This window comes from Coenobita brevimanus, chromosome 83 (genome assembly GCF_032717465.1).
Source record: "Coenobita brevimanus isolate Jiangsu-jjx chromosome 83, ASM3271746v2, whole genome shotgun sequence".
NCBI classification, from domain to species: domain Eukaryota; kingdom Metazoa; phylum Arthropoda; class Malacostraca; order Decapoda; family Coenobitidae; genus Coenobita; species Coenobita brevimanus.
The window spans coordinates 6957771-6984014 of NC_137036.1; the positions used below are offsets into that span (position 1 = coordinate 6957771).

Here is a 26244-nt window from a genome sequence, read left to right on the forward strand (position 1 = left end):
GAGACAGGAGCTCTCTTCTGGGGAGGACACCTCAACCAGGATGCTTCCATCTCCCTGTGTCGAGATTTTGGGTTCCCTCCCACATGTAGACACTATGGCCCAGTGCAGGTCAAAAATATCAATATCCAGCACTGACATCTTCCTCAGAGGATTTCATTACCAGATATTTGGTATACATCACAGGCTCAGACTCTTCTAGGCCTTGCCTCAGAACCCCACCAACCTGACGCGACCGCCTCTCAGTCCCATCTGATCACCGGGGCAGAGGAGGAAAATCGCCACGGGTCTGGAAAGGCTCCATAGTGGCAATATGTGAGGTGGAGTCCTAAGAAGGGCCGGGGACAGATGCCGTGTCATCAACAAGAGGTTTGTTTTTAGAAATCTCCATGTACAACCAAAAGAACTTCTTTCCCCCACCCCCCCACCCGCCACAGAGCTCAACAGAAGGAGGCCATATGTCAGGGACAGAACCACTGACGACCCCAGGGGTAACAGAGGAGTATATGCAGGTAACCACTGAGAGACCCGGGTAAGGGTGACTCCAGAATGATAGGAGCCACCAGGCCCCCCAGTGCCCACTTTACCCTAGCCAATGCATAACCAGCCGATTGACCTGGCCGGGCCCAACCAGGCCCCCCGTCTAGTCAGAATCAGGGACCTAAGAGGTGTATTGCTAGCTGCAGGGCACATCGTGCAGCATTGCTCAACCCCCAGGACTCCCGTCTCCCAGCATTACGGAACGCCACGCACGGCAAACACTTGGGGAGGCAACAGTCCTGCCCTAGATGGCAAATAGGCAAGGACTAACATCACCAGCAGGCCTCCTCCACCAGTGATGCAGGGGGTGCTTGGTCCACATGCACGACAAATGCCGAACTCTACAAAGGTAGGTATGCCTCCAAAGTAGGTGGCACAACCAGCCATGCTTCAAGTCCCGCCACAACGTCAAGGTGACCCCCCGCAGCGGGGAAAAGTAGGAGGAAAGTGCACGGACTTAGCAAGCATAAACCCCTCTCACCTCAGTACTATTGTGATGATACTTCCTCTGGAGAATAAAGCTGCAATCAAACCCCAGACTCATCTTCATCTTTCTCCTCCTGTCTATGACAAGAACAACTTGAACATTCTCTCCTCTTAAAATCCCTACAATCTAACACATTTTTAGAAAGACTATGAGATCTGGTATTTCTTATATTGCGTAAGTATTATCTTCCTGTGAAAGAAATGGCGTCAGTAATGTAAAATCGCACTATAAAGAGATTTAAGAGTTGGCTGAGATTAAACTTCTTCAGGGTAACCTGGCAGGTATTTTACTCTTCTTGGATATAATAGTCAATAAAACATTTCTGGATGAGGAATTCGCTTCAAGACTATTTTACATGGATCTCACCTGAAGCCAGTGGACGGAAGACTCTGCATATGTTCTCATGGGTGGATACCATGTTCTAACTACTCGTGGTCATCCTACGTCGGGCCCGAGGTGTTTCCTAGTGCCTATTGTACCAGTGGTTTGGGCAACTTTTCAGTTACTAGTGCACACACAAAGTCACTTCTCCCCACACATGACACCACAACAGAAATACAATCAATTAAAAGACACACTGGTAACAAATCACACATAACAATCACCAATACATACATTCCCCCCCCCCAGTCACCCCCCACAGTACCATACAATTACTCTTCTCAAATACACCACATCACTAACATACCCATCATCATCCTGGGTGGTGATTTCAACGCCAAGGTGTGTCAAAAACCTTGACACAGACAGAGGGCTGGTATTACAATCCCAAACAGATAATCTTTTCATATTCATTAATCCCCATTAACATACCCATATCCCACACCAAGCTCTCTTTCTTCCATCATCCCCAGGCATCACATTTTGCTTCCCAAACCTCGTCCCCACAACATCTTGGAGAGTGGTAAAAACCCCTGGTTCTGACCACCTCCGAATCATTTTCACTACCAAAACCAGAATCACCCCAGCTGGTCACAGACACGCATACACTAATTATAAGAAAGCCAACTGGGAGGCCTTCACAACTGAAACAGAACAACACTTTGAAACATTAAACAGAACATCCATCACAAACATCATCACTGCTATGCACACTTTCAATACAATTATTCAAAATGCAGACAAATGACATCCCTAGAGGCAACAGAAAGAGACACAACCTCAACTTCACAGCAGAAATTCAAGGCCTCATCGGTCAATGCGACACACTACGACACTCCTTAACTTCCCATACACAGGACACTGTGCAACAAATACAAGAACTCAACACTCAGATAAAGTATAAAATATCAGAACAGCAAACACCAAACTGGAATAATTATCTCCAAACACTTGATCACAAAACAAACACCAGGAAACTCTACAAAACACTAAACAGTTTCACACTCTCCAAAACACTCGATCAGAAAACAAACACCAGCAAACTCCAGAAAACACTAAACAGCATCACACTCTCCAACAGCAAGACTACCCAATCACATGCTGCCATCACAACAGACACCATACCCTCAAACAAACAACAAACACTCTCATCAACCATTTTTCACATGTCAGCCATCTAAACCCCCATCGTGACGACTGACGTGTCATCCGATGCAAGAGACAGTTCCCCACAGTCCCAAACTTCGCACCTTTCACTTATAACCAGACGAAGCACATCATTAGGAACCCTAAGCACTCATCTGCCTGTGGACCAAACAACAGACGCAACATGAACCTTTATCACCTTGGACCACAAGGCATACAAGCACACACCAACATATCAAACTACAGTTAAACACACAAAATAATACAGTACTCAGCATCTGAAAGCAGGGCATTATCATCACTATCACCAAAACCACCAAAGAGAGAACAATCAGCCCTATCCAGACACCAGCGTGAAATACAGGCTGCAGGAATAGAGCAAGTAGACTGGACCTACCTTCCTCACACTGTCCTATCACACTCCTCTGCACCCCTTCCAAAATGACTGAATGACTGGTATCTCACATCCCCATAGCCCCATCACATCCCGCAGAGGGGCTCACCTTCACGTGGTGGCAGGGCTTGAAGTGTGGCTGGCAGTGCCATCTACTCTGGAGGCGTGCCAACCTTTGTAAGGTTTGGCATTTTTCAGTCATGTGAACCAAACACCCCCTACATCACTGGTGGAGGAGGCCTGCTGACGATGTTAGTCCCTGCCCATTTGCCATCTAGGGTGGGACTGTTGTCTCCCCGCATGTTTGTCATTCATGGCATCCAGTAATGCTGGGAGACGGGAGTCCTGGGGGTTGAGTGATGATGCATGATGCGCCTTGCATCTAGCAATACACCTCTTTGGTCCCTTATTCTGGCTAGAGTGGTGGCTTGGTTGGGCGTGATCAGGTCAATCAGCTGGTCATGCATTGGCTAGGGTCAAGTGGGCACTGGGGGGCCTGGTGGCTCCTATCGTCCTGGAGTCTCCCTCGCCTAGGTTCCCTGGTGGTTACCCACGCATACTCTTCTGCTGCCCCTGAGGTCACCTGTGGTATATGGCCTCCCATTGTTGGGCTCCGTGGGTTGGAATGAAGTTTTTGTGTTTATTATTATGGATGATAATAATGTGCCCCAACCTGCCTATCTTCCAGACCTCAGCACGTCTTCTCGGCCTTCACTTGACCACTCTGGAGCCCTTCCAGGTACCATGTGACTCTACGGGGGATTCGGCCTCCCCTGCCTTGCCTCTCCAGTCCTGTGGCTCCCATAACATGGGTCACAGGAGGGAATCAAGGAGTGTATCCAGCCCTCAGGGCCCCCATTTTAGAGTTTTGGATAATTTTTTGATTGCTCCTCCTCCTGCACCTTTTGACAAGTTCTTAGTCGTTTGTGACTCTGCTGGGGTAGACCTCAGAAGGTGCAACATTTTTCAAACATCGAGAATTAGTTGCTTCTTGTGGTGCAGCCCCTAAAGTGGTTCCACAGGCTGATGGCAGTTTGTTGGCAGAGGTGTCTGACCCTTCTCAGAGTGCAACAGTTCCATCTTTATCCATGCTTTCTGCTCAGTCAGTTACATGCTCCCCCCATGCTTCTTTGAATCATTCTCATAGCCTTATTTTTGCTAAGGATATACTAATTTACAATGAGGTATGCCTTGTTGAAGAGTTGTCTGCCCAGAATATAATAAAGGTTGAGAGGATTAAGAAGAATATAAATGGTGACCTTGTGCCGACTCCAGCCTTGATTGTGACTTTCAATTCATTGAGCCCCCCTGCTGTTCTCAATGCTCATGGTACCGGTACAGAGTAAGGTCCTATGTCCCTCTGCCTCGCAGATGTTTCCACTGTCAGCGTTTGGGTCATATTGGCCGAATTTTTAGGCACCTTGTCCTGGATCTCCCACCAGTTGTGTGGTTTAGATATTCATGAGGGTGTGGAATGTGGAATGCCCTACTCCTGTATCTGTGTCAGTTGTGATGGTGAGCACGCTGCTTCTTCAAAATCTTGTGATCGTTACAAAATGAAACATGAAATTTTATCTCTCAGAGCTACAAAGAGGCTGAGTTTTACTGTATCTAAGGACAATGTCATGTCTATATATGTCCACCCTGGTGTGATATTTGTTTCTATTCTTTGTAGGTCAAACTCTGCTGTGCGCCATCATGGGACTCCTGCTCCTCTCACTGACCTTTTTCCTCATCCCTTGTCCGATACCGGACGTCCTACTACTCCTCGTGGTCTCCAAGAGGCTCCAGTACCTTTACAATCTGCATCTTGTCCGGCTGCTGTTCCTATACCAGCTGCTGTTCCTATACCAGCTGCTGTTCCTATACCAGCTGCTCCTCCAGTACCGCCTGCTACTTTTGTACCATCTGATACTCCTGTATAGGCCACTACTCCCATACCGACTGCTGCTGCTGTATCAGCTGCAGCTTCTGTACCAACTGCTGCTACTGTACCATCTGCTTACTCAGCTACTGGTGTTCAATCTTCCCTACAGTGTGCCTCTACAGTTTCTAGTGTGTCCTTAAGTTCTGGCATTGAGATGGAGGTTGCGTCTGCCAACCTCAAACGGGTGAGGAGTGAGGAGTCTTTGGGTGATTCCCCTCCTTCTAAGGGTCGAACTTCTGTACCACATGAGGATTCTGAGGGGACTCTTCGCTTGGCAACGCTGGCAGTGGTGGTGCCTAAGTTGGAGGGTGTTTGTGATGGTTTTTCTAGGATTCCAGTCTCTGCCTCTTGCTCAAGTGTGGTGGGGTCTGGGTCTTTAGACACTCAAAGGGCTTGGTTGCTTGCTCCCTCAAATCCATCACCCAGCAAACGGCCTTTTTTTCATTCAGTTGGGGAGGGTCCGGTTGGCCAAGAGGCGCCAGCTGGACCAACGTGGGGGTGCGGACTTGGTGAGTGGGTCTTCCAGGAAGGTTTCTGTGCCTCGGGCTCATTCAGGCGAAAGGCGGGATCAGTCTCACGGTAAAGGTCCTTTCACTCAAGGAAACTCTAAATCTTCACTGTCTTCTTGGTTGGCAAGGCAGAGCTCCATGCCTAGGAAGAAGTTCTTTCACACCCTTCCCAACGAGGTTGCTACATAGTGTTGGTGTTTCTCAGTTCATATAATTTTACTTTAATCAGTATGGCTCAATCAGTACCAGTTTGTCGTCAATGGAACTGTAGAGGTGCGATGGCAATTTGGAAGGAATTACAGTTATTACTTTCTGCTCTGAGCCCACTCTGTGTCTGTCTCCAGGAGACAGTGGTGGGGGATAGACCGTTACCTTCTATCAGGGGGTGTGAGGTCTTCCATGCATCTCTTCCTGGTGGTCACAGCGATGGATGTGGCATTTTGTGCCAATCTGATGTCCCCTTTGTTTCGTTTGCTATACAGTCTCCCCTTCAAGTTCTAGTGGTACGGATGCACATTGGGAGGTGTTAAAACATCTGTTGTCTGTACCTTCCACCTTCTGTTCTTGTTATGCATGCTAATCTGGAGACCCTTGTCAGTCAACTTTCACCCCCTTTTCTACTCCTTGGTGATCTTAATGGCCACCATCCTTTGTGGGGTGACTCACTTTCAAATCTCCGGGGTGATCTTGCTTCTTTGGTTGGGGATTAGATTTGGTTGTCCAAACCAATGGGAGGCCGACCCATTTTCATGTTCAGACTGGCACATATTCTGTCAATGCCCTCACCATCTCCTTCTCGGACTGTGCCCTTAATTTTTCTTGGGAGGTTTTGGATGATCTGCATGGTACTGACCATTATGCTATGTAGGTCCAGTCTACTTGCTCTGTTCCTGCAGCCTGTATTTCACGCTGGTGTCTGGATAGGGCTGATTGTTCTCTCTTTGAGGAATTATGAGTATTTGCCTACAAGGTTACTGATTTTTCAACTATCGATGATGCCGAACGTTATTTTACTAAGACTCTTTTCTTAGCAGGGGTTCATTCCATCCCATGGATTTCTGCTGTTTTATCCTAGAGACCTGTGCCATGGTGGAATGATGACTGCTCTATAGCAAAAGGAGCTTACAAAGCAGCTGCCCGCCAATATTTTGCCAGTTGTGATGTTTTTCTAAAAATCCAGTTTCGCAAGCACGTGCCCACTGTAGATGGGACTTGAAGAATGCTCGCCATAACTCATGGAGGTCGTACGTTTCTACAGTTATGTGCTCTACTCCTATGCCTGTGGTGTGGTAAAAGGTGCGCAAGATTTCTGGTAGGTTCTCGCCCCCTTCCCCAACGGTGTTGCGACTTCACGGAAATCTTGTTTCTGCACCAGATGCAGCAGGCTCTGCTCTTGCAAATCAGTTTTGTACAGTTTCAAAAAAGGATCCTTCTAAGCCGTGTGATAGCTTTCATAGGAATCAGGAGAGGCTGGGTCTTGACTTTTGCCCTCGTGGCGGAGAGCCATATAATTTAGGCTTCAGCATCCGTGAGCTGCGTGCTGCCCTCTCGGAGTGTCATGACACTGCTCCTGTGCCTGACGACATTCCATACGCTCAGCTGCGTCATCTGCCGACTGATTAAATTCAGTTTTTATTGGACCTTTTCACAGGGTTTGGAGTGAGGGTTCTATTCCTAAGAGTTGGAAGTTGGATATTGTCCTCCCCATTCACATGTCTCAAACTATCGCCTTATTTGTTTAAGATCATGCGTGTGCAAGCTGTTTGAAATGATGGTCAGTGTCGGGCTTGTATGGTTTCTGAAGAAGGGTTGCTTTCTCCCTCCTTCACAGAGTGGCTTCCGTAAACTACAATGTACTTCAGAAAACCTTATCAGGCTCGAGGCGTCGATCTGAGAAGTTTTTCCCTCTGAGCAACACCTTTTGGCTGTTTCCCTGTTTGCAGTGGCCATTCTTGACACTGCCTGCTGAGGTATCCTCATCCCTTTATGTGGATGACTTAGTTATATAGTTTTCTGGCTCCCACATGTCTGCTACTGAGCAGCATATGCAACTTGCCTTGGACAAGACTTCTGCCTGGGCCACTTCCAATCACAGTGTCATATCACTGTTTTTTTTTTTTCCTGGATATCTACATTAACCTCAAATCATATCTGCAAACTATCTATCTATCTATCTATTGCCAGACGCCTCAATCCCGTTTGGGGTGGCCGCAAACAAAACGCCTCCACGTCGCCCTGTCCCCCGCCATTTCACTGCCCTGCTCCCAACTCACACCCCCCTCTCTCATATATCTCTCCACCCCATCCCTCCATCTCATCCGTGCCTCCCCCTCCCTCTTCCCCCCTCCACCCCACTCACATACACTCTCTTCGTCAGTCTCTCACCTTCCATCCTCTCCACATGGCCAAACCACCTCAGTGTGTTCCTCATAAAGCTTCCTATCACATCCACATCCACACCACAACGCTCCTATATATCCTCATCCGTCAGCCTGTCTCTCCATGTGACTCCACAGGCTTCTCTTCAATAACTCATTTCCACTGTTCTCACTCTTGACTTGTGTCTTTCCAACAACGTCCAAGCTTCACATCCATACGTTAGAGTTGGTATCACAATACTGTCATGTAGTAACTTTTTCACTTCCATGCTCACTTCCCTGTGTCTTATTACTGCTTTCAAAGTTCTTCCCTGCTGTACCCTTTCAAGCACTTCACCCTCCAAACCTCCATCCTTACTCATTACACTACCCAAGTACTTAAACGTACTCACATTATCCAATTCCTCACCATCCAACCTCGCTGTACATTCACTGACTTCACCTCTCTCAAAGACCATCACTTTACTCTTCCCTACATTCACCTTTAGATTCCGTTTCTTACACACTCTCCCAAACTCATCCATCAAGCCTTGCAGCTCCCCTTCGTCTTCACTCAACAACACAGTATCATCTGCAAACAACAGTACAGGGAGTTTCCAAACACTATCCTCTCTCACCAGGGCCACTCCAACATCCACTACCCTACCTTGTACCTCTTTTATTACCCCATCCATGTACAGATTGAACAACCATGGAGACATGACACTTCCCTGTTTCAGCCCAACCTTCAAAGAGAAAAATTCACTTAGTTCACCATCCACACGCACTGCAGCCTTAGCACCATCATACATACTCTTCACAGCATTCAACAACTTCCCATCTACTCCATATATTTTTAATGCTTTCAACAATACTTGTCTATCCACCCTGTCATATGCTTTCTCCAAATCCATGAAAGCCGCATACAACTTCTTTCCCTTCTCTAGAAACTTTTCCACTAAAGATCTAAGAATGAATATCTGATCTACACAACCTCTGACCTTCCTAAAGCCTCTCTGTTCTTCTCCAACTAATTTCTCTGTTCTTTCTTTAACTCTGTCAATAAGTATCCTACCATACACTTTTCCTATTATACTGAGAAGACGAATCCCCCTATGATTACCACACACTTCATTTTTCCCTTTCTCTTTGTACAAGGGAATAATTATACCTGACTTCCAATCCTCCGGGACTCTACCGTCCTCCCAGGCCAATCTACACATCTTCCACATCCATTCTACTACAATCTCTCCCCTATGCTTAAGCATTTCACCACACACTCCATCAATTCCTGGGGCTTTCCTCAATTTAACTTTCTTCATTGCTTCCACAACTTCTATCCTACTGATTTCTTCTTGTCTTCTCACCTCCCTCCTTCACCCAGCCATTCCCCAGCCACATATACTCTCATTACTTCCATCCTGTATGTTCAACAATTCCTTAAAGTGTTCTCTTCATCTGCTCACTTTTTCTCCCTTCTCCACTAGTAATCTACCATTTTTATCTTTCACTCCCCTGCTAACCTCACTTCCGCCCTGTCTTACTCTCTTCACATCTTTCCAGAACATTTTCTTACAGTCCCTCCACTTTACACTCAAATTCCTTCCAAATTCCTCATCCACTCTCTTTTTACTCTCTCATACTAATCTTTTCACCTCTCTCTTTCTTTCTACATATAACTCTCTCTTCCGCCTCTCAACTTCTTCCACGCCCCTATTTCTCATCCATTCATTGTATGCTTTCTTCTTTTGTACCACAGCATGTCTCATCTCTTCAGTCCACCACGCTGTTCCTTGCACACCCCTCCGTCTTCTCTTCCTCCCACACACCACATCACATGCTGCACATATTTCTTCTGTAAATATCCTGCACACACCTTCCACGTCTCCCATCTGCTCCAATTCATATTTGCCCAATCGTTCCTCCACTTCTCTCTTATACTCTGCCTTTTTCTCATCCTCTTGTAACCTTTCCACTCTCCTTGCAACTACTCCTTCCTCTCGCCTTTCCCCTCTTCTATTTCTCCATCTTACTTGGATCCTAATTCTGGCCACCACCAGGTAGTGGTCAGAAAGTCCACTCCCCCAACCTCTATAAGCTCTTGCATCCATTACACATCTTCGCATCCTTTCATCCACACACACATAATCAATCATTGCCTTCCTTTCATTCAGTTCACCACCCACCCTTCTCATCACTCGCCATGTATACCTGTGGATCATTTTATGCCTGAATAGGGTATTGGCTATCACCAACCCCCTCCCAGCACAAATGTCCACTAACGCACTGCCATTCTCATTTATCTCAGCAGGCACACCCCACTCACCAACTATTCTATCCATCTTCACATTCGCTACTTTACCATTCATATCACCGATCAAAAACACTCTCTCATTCCTTCCAAACTTTTCCATGCACACTTCCACATTTGTCCAGAACTCTTCTCTCACTCTGCTAGCACGATCTTGCGTTGGCGCATACACACACACACAATCGCCCACATTTGTATTCCAACTTTCAACCTTACCCACACAATCCTTGACCCAAGTGATCCATACTGTCTTATGCTCTTCTTCCATCTTTTACTCACAACTATACATACTCCTTCCTTTGCCCTCTCATTCTCACCTACTCCTGCACATATACCCCATCCATACTCCCATTCTCTCACACTTTCTCCTCCTTCCATTTTGTTTCAGTTATTCCACATACATCCACTTTCGCACCCTCAAGCACCTGGACAATCTCTCTCTCTCTTTCACCTCATCATTCGCTCCTCTTACATTCCATGTTGCCATTACCAAGTCCTTTGTCCGGTCCTGGGTCGTCATCGTTTGGTCAGTCCTTGTCCGAGGCTTCTTGTTTGTCTTTTTAGTTAGTTGTTTTCCGGGGAGGGGCACTAACCCTCCGCCAACCCTTTTAGTCGCCTTTTACGACAAGCAGGGATACTGGGGGAGTATTCTTGAAAACCCCCCCTACCCCCAGGGGCAAACAAAAATATTAATAAACACTTATATGATGACTAGTTGCAAAGAAAACATAATCTGTCCTACCAACTAATTTTATTAGAGAAATGGGATGATAAATATGAAAATATTTGTTGGCAATAACCCAGATAAACTCACTGAAAGTTTGGTTAAAGCGCATCATCGATTGACCCTCGATTCAACAAAATTTTGCGGTATTAGCCTAAATGAAATTCATGACCTTATCTGGATCACTTGACATATTTTCCGGTTTTTTAATACAATGGTTGAATTTTTTTTTTTTTATTATTATTATTATTATTTTGTACTTAACTTCAAATGACAGTTTTTACATAAACTTTCTAAAATACTGGCAACATATATGACGGCTTTACGAATTTGGTGAAGAGGTGACAGCAAGTATTAACACGACAAAAATTTCGCTACTTGAAGAATTACTGAGACAATTATTATTTTAAGGTATGGACCACTGAAGACGCTGTGCTTGAGATATCGTAAATCACCATAATTTTCCAAGGCAGTGAAAGATTTGAATAGTAGAAAAAATAAGAAAAACTTTTGCCGATTCTGTTGTAGAATTTAATAATTTCGTGAAAAACATTGGTGAGATAGTTGTGCACTAGCTGAACTGCTGAGAAGGGAGGGGAAGGCGTTCACTGACTGACGTGATGAGAAGGGCGGGGGAGGTATTAACTGGCTGGCGTGGTGATAGAGGAGGGGGAGATATTCACTGGCCATAAAGGGGCGGAGAAGACCAGCCTCCACTCATTGCTCAGCTGCTGCTTCATGCTCTTAGTTCCATTCCAATCTCTCCTGCACCCCCACACCCTGACGGTGAGTCATGTGGTACAGTGTTGAGTAACCATAAACAGTGGGTCGGTGTTAGTAAACTCTACCGCATTTACAATACTGTGTAGCTTACTTTTCAAAATGAGATCCTCTATGATCATAATCGGATGATTATCCAGTTCCCAGAGATAACTGGCGTTTGCTAAATTTAGACAGTGACAATTAATTTTTAGTTCCATGATAAATGCAAATCATCCGTCATAGTAGTACATTAGCTGCGGATCATTAAGAATAACAGACAGGAAGTCAGTTTATATTCCACTCTCGATAACTAGGGAAAATTTACCATACCGAAACAGTTACGAAACCTCCAATTGGCTCGTATACATAGTGAAAAACTTCATACACAAGCGGTACTGCTGAAGGAAACTCAGATTATTCACTGTGTGCCTCATTGGTTTTTCAGAAACTTAGACTGTGGTGTCAAAGAAATGTGCAATAAAAAAAAGGCTCTAGTTAAGTATTCTGGCAGAGCATTTTATAGCACAATGGAATACACATATGCCCTCTAAATAACGAGATTGTGCACTTTACTAAGCGTGAAATTTATCTATGCTACCACACTGCCATCTGAAATTCAATACAGCAATCTCTTGGTGTTATTATACAACTGACATTATTGTCTAATGAATTTATATATTGGTTGTGCCTTGCAGTAAGTTCGTGATCTTGTGAATTATATAAAACAGTTCTAACTGCATATTCAGCATCATGTACCTTCTACCCCTCCCCCTCCCCGATGATACTCAAACTGCAGTATCTCGCATAACGCAGCAGACATGATGATTTGCTTAAAGTGGAATTATAGAGGTCATTCAATGGTAACACAGAATTTTATATGAAAGCCATTTTAGCAGTATTCTTATCGCCCTTTTAAATAATACTCGTATATACAGTATGGTCATCGATGCAGTAAGGTTCCATATTTTGTCGAATAATTTACAGAACATGGGAGCACACCGGTCATGCCGATCAACCTCCCTGACAGAACGCAGCAGCTTTATCTGGATGTGGGTGGGGGGCCTGTCAGCTCGTGCCATAGCTAGGGTAACAGGATCCAGCGTCACTACAGTCTGTAGGTGGCTTAATCGGTGGAAGCAGGAGGGACACGTTGAGAACAGGCAGCGCTCAGGCAGACCTAAAAAGGAAGAACAATGCAAAGTCCTTCATAACCAGATGAAAACCTGGCATCCTCTAGCACTCCACTCGGATGGATGAAGCATATTTGATATGAATCGCAGAATAGTACATTTAGCATTTCAATATAACTGTGGAAGTATTGAGTATCCCAGTCTAAACTGCTATGGCGGACAAGCACGCTTTCGTAGAAATATTATTCTTATGCATATTCAGCTTTACAAACTGCTAAAGATTTGAAATGCCTTTGTGAACAGAATCAGACAGGCTGCTACCCAAACGTGGACCTCATAATGCAAGAAAACAGTGTTGGGTAGAAAACGTAATTCCTCATTATTCTTCGTAGAAATATAATGTATCCACGGTAGGAACACTCAAGCCGAAGACATGAACAAGTTGAAGACATGAGAACGGTATCAAAATGTAAACTACAATAACTTTGGCTCCAGTTAATAAAGGGCTAATTTGTCATTCAGTTTATATGAATGTACAGAGAATCACCAGGAGAAAGTGTGCCCAGACATTTTAACAGACTTAACAAGATTCGACAGTTATCTTGTGAATTATCATAATTATATTTGATTATTCTTTGGAAAAATTGCTGTTGCATTTATGTACACACGATAAAAAAGTATTATTGCACATTTGTCCCGAAACAATTTGACACCATGGACGATGGTCTCTAGAAATGTTTGATAATTATTCCCCATTGTTGTCAAACGTGCTTACATAAGTATGTCACAGATAGGTTTCTTATGTCAATTCATGGTTCATACTGTTACTGGATGCATATTCAGACGATAATCAATTAATTTCCCAAGTACTACACAAGCTATATTGATCATTTCAGGTATCATCGTACCCTTCCTGCCCCATACTTTTGTTTTACCATGTGTACCAGTAATTTAAGGTGTTTGTCGCTCATTGATTCATCTTTTTGTTGGCCCGCTTATATTCATGGAAACTTATGTTTTCGATTTCTTGCAAGGACGGGTCCGAATATCTCATGGTTAGGAAAGAAAGCCATGTACGTCTTATATTTTAGCTCATTTTGGTTTGACCAATTCGTAATTTCAGTATTAATTTTGACATGCCACGCTTTAAACTTACATTTAAGTTTTCTTAAAATGATGAAAATAAACACTAAAAAGACTACAATCTGACTTTCATTCAGCTGTAACCTCACACCACCTTCTTCCCACACTTCTAACCATTTACACTGTCATACACGAAGGGAGAAGTGGCTTCGTATGAAGTAGACAGGCTTATCAAATACTTTCTTCCAAACAGATCGTGTTTGCCCCAGTTGATCTGGAATAGAGAGGGTCTTCTAATCTTCAAATCCTTCCAAATCACTGTCTCCCAGTCAGAGTGTTGAGAAAAAAATAGGCAGATTTTCCAAGCATTGTTTTAAGATTAACAAAAAAATTATTTCTTGTCTTGAGGAAGTAGCCGTTCCCCATAAAACCACAAAACTGGGGTCACATTTGAAAACTCAGTGGTGTACATTTCTGATTAAGACTCGTATACGAGTCACCGAAAGAAAGAAAAAAAAAAAAACATAGTAAATGTGAAAATATTAGCAGCCTATGAGATTTGCACTTTTTGTGCATCTTGTCTGCATAAAATACTTGTCAAAATAAGCAGTAAAAACTACGGTCAGTTTCTGACTTTTGTACCCCACTTGTTTAAACGGTTTTACAACAGTTCAGTGCTTAGTACACCATGGGTATCTTGCTGATAACTTTGACTGTCTTATATTTTCCAAAGAATGCAGATCCTCAGCATGCAGTAACTGAACTAAACATACAACACCATTTATACACAGTAATTCTTCTCTAGAAGTTTGTGGTGGTGTGATGGCGGCTGCTGCAGGGACATTGTGGCTTGGTCTGGGAGTTACGTGGCTTCTGGCACACGCCCGCCTGCCTCATACCTCTGGCAAGTTGACCCTAGCTGTAACCAAAGGAAATCGACGATATTAATGATTTTATTATGGTTATCTTAGCTTACCTCAGTGTGTATCATGAAAACCCTAGTCATATTTGGAATGTGTGTATATTTTAATGTAAAAGAAGTGCGTAGTTTAAGGAAATACCATTTTGTAACGTTTGCTTTTCCATACCTAAGCTCCTAATTAACTGTAATCCAATGTCTAATCAAGCATAAAAAAAACATACCAGAACATCGACGAAGTTTAGTATGTGTCCTTCATTCAAAAATCTGTTGCACGTCATTTCAGTGGATAAAAGAGAATGCTACGTGTTGTGAATATACCAGTATAAATCATTCTACAAATTGCAAAGATATATTCCTTAATATTTTCTTGGAAAATTGGCGCGTGTTGGTGTATTCTTCTTGGGACCACAATACCTTCTTGGGGCCAGAATAGCTCAGCTGTAGTGCTCGGGATTCACGACAATAGGGTTGGCACTTCGAGCCCGCACCATGGTACCGTATTGTTGGTGAGTGATGTAGCGGTCCCTCTAAAGATCTCTCCTTGCCCTGAGAGCTATATGATCCATTGGTCCTAGCTAGGGGGATTCACCCTCTCCCTATAATCTGACATTTACAACCCTTTTGAGATTCAAGATCAGTTAATGATACCAATCATACACAGGTACTGCCTTTTCCTACGGAGTGCCGTACATCAATACTTACTTTAAATTCATCTTTGTATTTGTCAGATAAAACTCGAGGATCACTGGACGTTCGCCGAGCTCTTGATGTCATGTTGGCCATAGAGCAGTGTTCCCGCTCCTCCATCATGCTGGTAATAGACGACTCTCCATGGGCGTTCTCTATAATGCAAGTACGTTAATGTTAGCAAAAGCAAAGCTTGGACAATTTCTGAAATGAATCAAGGAATATACAGTAAAAATAAGATTTGTCCCTATGATGTATAGCAGGTACATTACCTCACATATTCTCTGGTACAGATCCTAAGAACAGACTGACTCTCAATTCAGCTTGGCAGGTGAATGTGGCAGACCTATGGAAGTGCTGATATGGAACTGGAAATCTCTAAGTTAGATAAAGTCAGTTGTTGTGGAAAATAGGAACTTGCAAAAATGTATTCGCAAAAGAATATTAGTCCGATTCGAGATCATTCATTGTTACACGTTTTACTTTCACTGGAGTCAGTGGCGCTAAATGGGTACAAATCATCACCTTGCATTCTTTTTCAGGATCTAACTGACCTACAAGCTCAGTGGAGAGTCGGAGTGTTTGGGGTGACAAATAATGAACAAAACGCCAACATGACCCGTGAAAACCTCTACCAGGCTATCGCCACTGCTCGTCGGGTAAGTGGCTACAACATGTCAAGGCTGATAAAATAACTTTGGGAGGCAGTCTGAGGACATTTGTGTGTGTGTGTGTGTGTGTGTGTGTGTGTGTGTGTGTGTGTGTAACAGCAAAAATAGATTAAAAGCAGACCTATTAAGAGTAATGAGCTTAATACTTAAACGGTTTGTTGGTTGTTTTTTACCATTAGCTTCTTGATGGGTCGTGGTGGGTGACGGTGGTGGTAGTGAGCGAGGACCCAACCTTCCTCTCCGCCTTCGCTGAGTTCTCCTTCAAGAACCACCTCCTGTCAGTGCACACAACGAGGCTACTCGCCTTCACCCGCCTCCCTCTCCATCGTCTCCACACCCTCCACCACCTTCACAAGACTCTATCACGCACCAACGCCCTACTCGCTGTTGTCGACGATGCTTCACCAGTCCTTAGGTAGTAAACATTTTCTATGGATATGAGCACTTATTTGAGGTGATATTGCCCTGATACATTGGCGTTATTCATATTTATTTATTTTCTTATCTTTTCATATTTTTAACAACAGGACAAGAGTGCTCGCATGGCTACCCTTCACTGACCCAGAAACTCGGCCTTTACAGGTAGCATCGTGGAGTACTAACCTGAATATAAGTCTTGCCAATCCACCAAATCTTTTTCCCAAGAAATTTTTACGGTAAGCTCTTGTTGTCTTTAACTTTCACGATCCTTTAAATAATATGTGAATGGTTTTAACATATTGTCTTTGTTAAAAATATAGTAGAGTTTATCAATTTTCACATGAAAGGAGTATGGAGCCAGTCAGCTAGTATAATGGACAATATTGCATCTATAGTATATCTGACGTAATTTGAATGTTAGACCACGAGATAAAATGCCACTGACCTTTTCCCTGTACATGTTTGATTAGCCGGTGTTTAGCTTTTGGAAGGTATGCTCGAATTTTGTAAGGGTAGTCCATTGCCTCATCAGACCTCAACCTCTTGCTCCAGGTTCCCCCACAGACCCCATGTGATGGTGACAGCCGAGGAGTTCCCTTCGCAGTCGGTGGTCATGGTAGACGACCTAACGATACCTGGCAACAAACGTCTTACTTTTACTGGTGCAGCCGGACATATCATGGAAATACTATCCACTGCTATGAACTTTACGTGAGCTATTGGTTGCACACATTCTTATATACACAGCTGTTTTCTTGGATGTAAAAGACTTCATAGCAACTCTTAATTACTGAATCATGTTGCAAATCACACTTTAGCCTTCTCCTGTGTTGTTTATATTAATATTTTATGGGAATAGTTTTGCATTAATAATATACAAGGAGACATTAAGGTGTAGTGTTCAGAAGAAACGCAAAGAAGGTGTTCTGATAATCTTGAAAGCCACTTACAGTATGGCACATAGGTCGTTTTAACGACGGTATGCAACGATACCTAATGGTAAATCAAATATGTTTTTGTAACTGCTTTCAAAACTCTCTGGCAGTTACACATACTTGAGATCCCTTGACAAAAGCTGGGGCCTGCGGAAGAGTGATGGTACCTGGTCTGGCATGCTGGGACTCATCACACGTGAAGTGAGTCACTGCATCAATTCACCTATATAAATTTATTGATAGACTTTCCTACACTGAGTAAAAGAATATGATAGAACAAGGATCAGTCTCAAAAGATACTTCAATCATTTGTTATGTGCTTCTTCAAAGTACTGGTACAACCATTATTTTAAGAAACTGAACTATGTTCAGACGCAGTCAGTCATGCCAGCTTCAGCCAATTAGATCTAGCCAGGGTAATTAATATAATAATTTGCAGATTTTTCTCCTCGTGATAGCAACTGCCTCACTCATCGATACATATGAATGTCTGTTGTTGGGAAAATCCCCGATCTTTTTAGGTGAAATTTTGCTTATGTTCATTCCTACCGTAAAAGCAGTACAACATATTAACAGGCAAAACTCCAACCTACTCAACCAAACTGTCACTAACTTTTCCCGTGAAACATTTTAAAAATGTATTTTAGCTACTTCTGTCCTGCGTAATTTGTAGACTGAAAACTATTTATCTGGTATTTGGTACCTGCATAAATTAAAACTTCATGTGGAGTGTATGGCGTCGGTAATGTGAAGTCGCACCACAGAGAGGGTTAAGAGTTGGTACAGATTAGACTTCTTGAGTGTAAATCCTGGCAGGTATTCTATTCTCCTTTGATATATTTACCTAGACAATACATTTCAGGAAGTGGAGTTAACCCCTGGACCAATTTTACTGGATTTTAGTAGAAGCCAGTGGATGGAATACTCTGCATATTTTTTCATGGGTGGGTACCATGTTCTTGCTGCCCGTGGTCGTCCTGAGGCGGACCCGTGGGGCTTCCTACTGCCTCTTTCTCCAATTGTTTGGGCAACTTTGTTAATAGCACTATTGGTTGTGTGCTCAGTGATGCTGCTCCTGCCTTTCTGCTTTCCTTCCCACACACAAGAAACAGGCAGCGTAGACGCCAACATCTTTAACTGTCTGCGCGTCCTGCTGCAAGAAGGTAACTATAGCCTATTTGATATGATCTGAGAAGACGAGCCTTAAGCTTTTGAAAGCTGGCAGCTGAGTTGTTGTCTGAGTGCACTCATTATTAACGACGCATTTTAAGTTATTTTTATTATGTGGGTTTCAGTAACCATCTGACGAAAAGATTGCCCAAATAAAATGTTATATATAGTTATTTGCATAGATTAATTTGAAAACGGGGCCTTACAACGTTTATCTAATGGCATAGGTAAGTGTGAAATTTTCAGTTTTCGGGACCAAACAAAACACGTCCAGGTAAGGTTTCACGAGTACCTTGATATTTTCCCACATGATCAGGCAAATTAAGGTAAAGTATGTCATCACTGCGGCATTATGTAAAATCTAACTCGTTAAAACATTGGAATTCCAATGAAAAATGGCTGGTAGACATGGGTGAAGAAGCAATATTTTACTGTCACTTTTTCAGTATTGTACTGCCCATACATTGTCACAGCTCGGTTGAAAGTAGTAGCTAGATATTCGAAACTATTAACATAAAAAACTGATGAAATGAAAGTAGAAAGCATGATACAAACTGATGCGACAAGAATCGTTCAAGTAAATCTTAATATTCGTCTGCTTAGCCAAATGCGACACCTCATGAGTGCCCTACCGCCCCCCCCAAATCTACATTTGATCGAAATTCAGTGAATATTTTAGATTTCATTGTATTTCTGATGTTTTGCTTGGTTATAATTTACAAACTATCGCAGTAATAACATAATTTACCTTAATTTGCCTGAACATGTGAAAAAAAATCAAAGTATTTGTAAAACTTTACCTGAACGTGTTTTGATTTGTCCTCAGAATTCAAAATGTCGCATGTATCTAGGCCATCTGCTAAACACAGTAAGATCCCGTTTTTTAATTAATCTATGCAAACAACTATATATAACATTTTATTTTGGTAATCTTTTCGTCATACGGTTATTGAAACCCAGATAATCAAAACAATTTAAAATTTATCGTTAATAATGAATGCACTTAGACAACCAATCAACTGCCAGCTTTCAAAAGCTTAAGGCTCGTCTTCTCTCAGATCAGATCAAATAGGCTACAGTTTAGCTTTTTCAAGCTATCAGTGATTTGACATTAATTTACGGAAAACAAAGTTAACTTAGGATATTTAATGAAAAGGTTATGCACAGTTCATTTAGGCTAGTGCACTGGTAATATTCGAAGTAGATCAGTTCTTCTAGCCTTGGAAAAAAGCCACTTTTCTGTCTTAGTTTATAATGCCTACTTAGTTTGAGTATATTAAACTATATCAAGTGCTTAATAAACTTACAGGAAACAAGCTGTCATTCTTAGACACGGCAGGCCATTAACTATTGTTGGTGTCTCTGTTCTGTGTTATTAAATTCTCTCTTATTGTAACAGATATAAAGAGAACTAAATGTCGGTGGTGGTGGGATCGTGTGATGCTGGGGGTGTGGATGTTGATGATATTGGTGCTGACACAGAGCTACGTCGGCAACCTCATGTCACTCCTGGCAGTCAGATACATCGACCAACCATACCAGAGACTTGATGACGTTCTTGACAAGTCTGATGTTGGAATAATTCTTGTTCAGAACTCCTTGATCATCCATTATCTTAGGGTGAACAGTTGTTTTTGTAATGTAATTGAAAATCATGTACTATTTTTTTTTTTTTTTTGTTCAGTGCCCAAGAATGTTTAGGTTGTCAATAAAGCAACCCAAGATAATTTAGCCAAATCAGTACGCAGGAAATAGTATCTGATCACTCTTGAAGTATCCTTTGAGCTTCTCACATATTTATTGATAAAATAATGCCCTACGATGAAGACAACTCTTCCTTTCAGGAAACTATTGTTAAATCTATTTTTCTTATCGGTCTTTCAGCATTTGCAGAACAAGCAATTAAACTTATAGTTGGTCCCTGTTCTGAACAGTTAATTTACTTCCAAACCTTAACTGCCAATTATCTTCAAAGTATGCCAAACAGGTAATTGTTATCTGCCACAGCATCACAACTGCTATGTATTACGGAAAGTTTGATTATTTTTCCTAAGTTTCACTTAATTATATAATCGAAAGATTTCAGCAAAGCTGACGATTACTAACAGCCTTCTGTACTTCAGACGGCCACGTCGGGTCCACTCTGCGAGCTGGGTAATCTGATGGGCACAGACCGAGTGGCTTACAGATTGTTCGCTGAATTACCCCAAAGCCTGGAGACCATTGTACGGGATGGCAGTCATGTCGTGTTTGACCTGGACTTCGTCTATAATCACATGCTGACAAGGAGCTTTTCTCGCACAGGTTATAATGTGGCTGTCATGTTCACTAGAAATATTTATGGCCATACTTTTCTAGTAATCAGTACTATAAGTGTAGCGTATCTGTACTAAATTTCATGTCAGTGAGGGGAGGAGCTTCATTCGACATTAACTGGAAAGGATTTTAAATGATAATCATTGCGTGTCATTAGACAAATCGCAATTTAAGAGTCTTTTGAAGAAGGACTATGTATTCTAATTAACAGTATAATAGTCCCATCACTTTGTCATTACGAAATATTTTGACAGGTACCTGTGATTTTTATCTGTCCCGGAGCAGCTACCTGACCACCCCTCTGGCCATGGTAGCTCAAAAGAACAGCCCCTTTATGCCAAGACTAAATAAGCTGTAAGAACTGAACAGTTTGTCCGTAGCCATAATATTAAAGATAAAAATGGTCCTGTGTGTTTTTACACAGGAGAGCTTGAAAATACTTGGTATCTATATCGAAGCCGAAATAAGCATGAGAAATTATTACTAAGATAATTATTTACTGGCATGACGAATATAATGTTTTAACTATTTTGTTTTCTAAGACAGGGCTTATTCATTGGTGGAATCTGGGCTGTATGATAAATGGCTGAAATTCTCACATCCTAACTCCAGCACCTGCAAGAACCCACCCAGGATCATCACCATCACATCTGCCTTCTCACTCAGCAGCCTGTGGGTAAGTCCTGCCACGGACTTCTTGAATGTTAAATTTTACTTCTTAGCTTCCATGTGTTTCAAAACTTTTCATTAAATATGTAATCATAAATTTTACTTGTAAATTTACTGCAAACAGCCCTAATCATTTGCATTAAACATGTTACTTTTTCCCTACGTAGGGAATATTGTGGGTTGGCTGATGAAGGAAAGGATTAAGGCATTACATGGCATACTGCTCATTTTTAGGGCATGTTTGTGGTGTTGGGATGTGGGTTTCTAATGGCCGTGGTGGTGCTGGTAATGGAGCAGATGTGTGATGGGGCCAAGTGGGAAGAGCAGGGCCAGGTGGATACGCAAGATACAAACACCACCATCATCACCATCACCACCACCACAACCACCACCACTAACCACGCACTTCATTAGTAACGACAACGAACTTCACATAAAATTCATACTTCAGTTCTTCACTTTAAGCGTCAAATTTTTAACAACGCAGTAGTACTAAATTTATTAGTTCATTAATAAATACAGCAATATTAATACAAAGCATGATAGATCCTCCAAGTGTCATTCGCTGTAATGTTTGTTTGTTTGTTTTCATGGATGTCATCATTCACCACTCAATATGTCTGTAGGTAAATATACTCCGAAACTTGAAGTAAAGTCAGTGGTCTGTCGTGTACATTTCCGGATTATGATGACTAGTTGCAACAAGGGTATAATCTGTCTAACTGTTAAACTATAAAACAGAAATAGATGACTGATATGAAAATATTTGACGCCAATGACTCAAAGGTAAAATCAATGAAAGTTTGGTAAAAGTGCATAACCCATTGACTTTTGACTGAGCAATGTTGCCTGGTACCTACCAAAATAAAATTCTTAACTGTATCTAGGTCACTTGACAATTTCTGAAATTTTTGAATGTTAATGTTTCTCTCAGACAAAGTATATCCGTCTTTCCTTGGCAAGAAATAATGTATGTGCTTATTTTACTATTTAGTAGGGATATAGACTCAAAGTTTGACGAATATATAGCGGAAAAATCAAACCATTTGAAACCCGCACTAGCAGAGATAGGGTTTTCACTGTATCTCGCCATGTGTAAATTTTCTTCAGACAGAACTGGGAAGATAGTAGTGTCTTTGATAGTGCATGTCTCCTACCAACGAACAGTTATCACATCAGCTTTCTAAACTGCTGCCTACATATGTAATCGCTTTACAGTACTTCAGAATTACTATGGAAAATGACTATTTTATGGTATGATTCCGGCCACTGAAGAAGTTGTGTTTGTGAGATATCTTAGATCACCATTTCTTCATTAGCCTAACTTTTAAATGGCGTAAAAGAAACTTTATTACCTATTCTATTGAATGGTTTAATAATTTGGTGAGATAGACTGGTGAGACAGACGTGAATTGACTGGTGTGGTGAGAGGGGATGGGGGGGTATTCACTGACTGGTGTGGTGAGAGGGGAGGTGCTCAATGACTGGTGCGGTGTGAAGGGAGGGGTTGGTATAGACTGGGTGCCAGTGGTTATAAAAGGGCTGCAGGAGCCCTCCCTCAATGAGATGTGGACCAGGATCAAACGCATCTCCAATAATCAGCCTCCCAAACCCCCCTCTCATCCCGATCCTGCAAGCGAAGCAAATCGGCTTGCCTCCCACTTCGCTGAAAGGACCTTACCCACCAACCTTCCCCAGCCAGTCAGGGATGCGCTGACGCGGTTTAGGGGCCACAGAAGGGCCTCTGTGGACAAGGCCTGCTCTCGCCCCGACGACACTAACGTACCCTTCCCTGACGGGGAACTGGACCAAGCCCTCCGCGGCAGGGGAACGAGAGCCCCAGGCTCTGACGGCCTAACTTACTCCCTCCTTGCAAGATCGGGACAGAGTGGGAGAGCCCACATTCTCGAGCTCATCAGTCACTCGTGGGAGGAAGGACGCCTTCCTGGATCATGGAAGACCGCCATCATTCATATCATTCCCAAACCATGCGAGCCAGCTGTGATGTGACCTATCTTGCTTCTCAGCTGCATCACAAAGACTGCTGAACGCCTCGTCCTTTCCCACTTTGCCTGGAATTAGGCCTGTTGCACCCGCTGCTCTTCGCCTGCCTCCTTGGCAGAAATGCCTCGCAATGCCTTGCCTCTTTTCTCGGCAAGTTGAGAAATGGCTGAGGTATGGCCGTCTTCCTTGATCTAGAGAAGGCCTTTGAGCTGGCTGACCCTGATGCAGTACTGGGAGCACTAGAAGAAAAAGGCATTCGCGGCAGACTCCTCTCTTGGATCCAAGACTCTTTCTTCGAACGTGGTGCCAGTGTTCGCTTTCTAAGGCAGCTCTCTCTCTCGTTCCCACATTTGAACGGACCGTCTCAAGGCAGCATGCTCAGTCCTCTCTTATTCAATGCCCTTGTCAAGAGCCTGCTGACGACTTCGTGCATCACTCTGCTCTGTTATGCCGATGACTTGGTACTAGTCTTCTCCCATAGGGACTGCTACGAAAGGGCACTGACTACTCTGACCCGCCTCCACAACAGATGCTGCAAACTCGGCCTCAAGATAAATCTTGGAAATATCAAGTGCATGCCCTTCTGTCAAAGACCTCCTGAGCATCCACTCTCCTTCGGAGGGTACCAGCTTGACCTTGTTCTCAGCCATCAGTATTTGCGGATGTGGTTTGACAGCCACCTGTCCTTCTCCATCCAAGTATGGTACCTACGAGAGCGAGGTGCCCCCAGAATCACGGTGCTCAAAGCCCTCTCACTTCTAAGTCTAGGAGCCTCATATCGCGTCCTCAGGACATTCTACACACACGCCATACATTCCCTCGTCGACTACTGTGCAATTTGTCTTGCATGACTCTCTGGGGAACAGTCTTACTCCTTAGCCCTTTAACCGTGGGTGTCATTCCAGAATGACATTGACAAAACTGGACCAAACCGCGGGTGTCATTCTGGAATGATCGTGAATATTTTGAACACCGCGCGTTTCTCCTGCGCGCAAAGTGTCTCACGCAAGAGTAGCTGTCGAGCTCTTTCACACCAGCCATCCCACACCTCCCTCCTCCAACCCCGAGGGGGCCCCCCCCACCCCTGCCCTGACCCGCATCAGTCAGTATCTGTCCAGCTCTGTGCGTGAGAATGGCGCTCCGTCCCGACTCATCGTCGCTCGCTTCCTCCTCGAAAATGATTAGTGCTAGTGTGCCTTCTACCTCTACACCGGTGAAGGAACTGCCGACGGCGAGGCAAAAGGGGTTGAGCACTCCAGAAATTAGAACAGAGCTGGACAAAACTGTAAGTACTACTCTTGATTGTGGCAGTGAAAGTGACACACTCACAGCAAGCAGTGACGATTTGGCAGTGATTGGTGGTGAACCCTTTTCCATTGATAGGTGACAGTGATGAAAGTGATCGTGTTGTTTCCCCCCCACCACCCCCAACTTACTTTGGGAAAGGGAAGGCGCCTATGGGCAAAACTGGTATTGCACATGGGAAGGGAGTGAAGCGCAGACTTACGTCTCCCACACCAGGCCCTAGTAAGCATTTCCCATCAATTTCCCGTTCCCCTAGCCCTATTGCCCTCACATCATCATCATCTTCTGCCGTGCCCTCTCCTCAGTCTACATCATCTGAGGAATACGAATTCCCAGAGCCTGCGAAGTGAGGGAAGGCAGGCCGTGCAGGCCGTGCAGGCAGGGCAGGCCGGCCTAGAACAAAGGGGATGCGTGGCAGTTGGAGGGCAAAGCTGGGCGATAAGCGAGGTGATAAGCGAGGTGATAAGCGGGGAAGAAAGGGTCAAGTTTCACCACGCACCAGGTCAGTAACCCCCCCGCCTGCCCCCCGCTCAGCTCCCTCACCCTCGCCACCCCCCCACTCACCGCCCCCGCACTCACACCCCTCCCGCTCGCCTCCTGCCTCACCTCCTGCCTCACCCATTGCCTCACCCATTGCCTCCACCTCAGCTCCTCATGGGGAAACGAGTGCAATGCGACCTGCCACTTCCACTGAACCATGCACAGGGAAGGTTGATGCATTTGTTTGGTCTGATGGTGCAGATTTTCAGCCACACAATCCGCCGTTTGATATGACAAATGCTGGAATACAGCCTGCCTTTCTATGCAACGCAGGAGATGACTTTGTGGACTACTTCCTGGCCTTCATGGATGATGAAATCGTGCAGCATGTCAGCGATGAGACCAATAGGTATGCAGCTCAGTGTGCAGCAGAAGGGCTGGGACCTATTGGCTCACCAAAGCAAGTGTCGTGGTTGCCTGTCGGGATCAGAGAGCTGTAGGTGTTCTTTGCACTAATGTTTTTGATGCCCCATATAAAGAGACATGAGTTGGAGGAGTACTGGCTCGTGGATGACATTACTACTATCCCAATATTCGGGAAGTATATGTCACGGGATCGGTTCCGACAGCTGCTAGGATACCTGCACTTCGCTGACAATGCAAACCCGTCCCAAACTGACCCTTTGTGGAAAGTGAGGGATTTTCTCAACAGGATTAGGGATCGATTTATGCGATTTTTCCGGCCTATGCAGAAAGTCGTCATAGACGAATCCCTGGTATTGTTCAGAGGACGTCTCAAATTCATGCAGTAGATCCCCAGCAAACGCCACCGCTTTGCGATAAAGTTCTTTGTGCTGTGTGACTGTGAGACGGGGTATATCCTGGATTTTGTAATCTACTCTGCTAGCACAATGGAC

General features: G+C 43.8%; 3 protein-coding genes across 3 annotated transcripts in view; all 3 read left to right on the forward strand.

Annotated features, from left to right (window-relative positions):
* The window catches only part of LOC145409897 (ionotropic receptor 93a-like), a 188990-nt gene extending 167038 nt beyond the window's left edge, over nucleotides 1–21952 (forward strand). Inside the window, exons 5-6 of the mRNA XM_080280162.1 lie at nucleotides 21416–21545; nucleotides 21773–21952. Of these exons, the coding sequence (XP_080136288.1) occupies nucleotides 21416–21545; nucleotides 21773–21952 (310 nt within the window). The remainder of the gene's footprint in view (nucleotides 1–21415; nucleotides 21546–21772) is intronic.
* On the forward strand, nucleotides 15160–21227 carry LOC145409805 (uncharacterized). Its single transcript, XM_080280112.1, has 10 exons — nucleotides 15160–15172; nucleotides 15399–15523; nucleotides 15900–16016; nucleotides 16208–16443; nucleotides 16556–16684; nucleotides 17001–17159; nucleotides 17494–17579; nucleotides 19953–20173; nucleotides 20677–20857; nucleotides 21124–21227. The coding sequence occupies exons 1-10, from the start codon at nucleotides 15160–15162 to the stop codon at nucleotides 21225–21227; spliced, it is 1371 nt and encodes a 456-aa protein (XP_080136238.1).
* Nucleotides 21953–23715: 1763 nt separating the features above from the next.
* On the forward strand, nucleotides 23716–24393 carry LOC145409898 (uncharacterized). Its single transcript, XM_080280163.1, has one exon. The coding sequence runs from the start codon at nucleotides 23716–23718 to the stop codon at nucleotides 24391–24393; it is 678 nt and encodes a 225-aa protein (XP_080136289.1).
* The last annotated feature ends 1851 nt before the right edge of the window (nucleotides 24394–26244 follow it).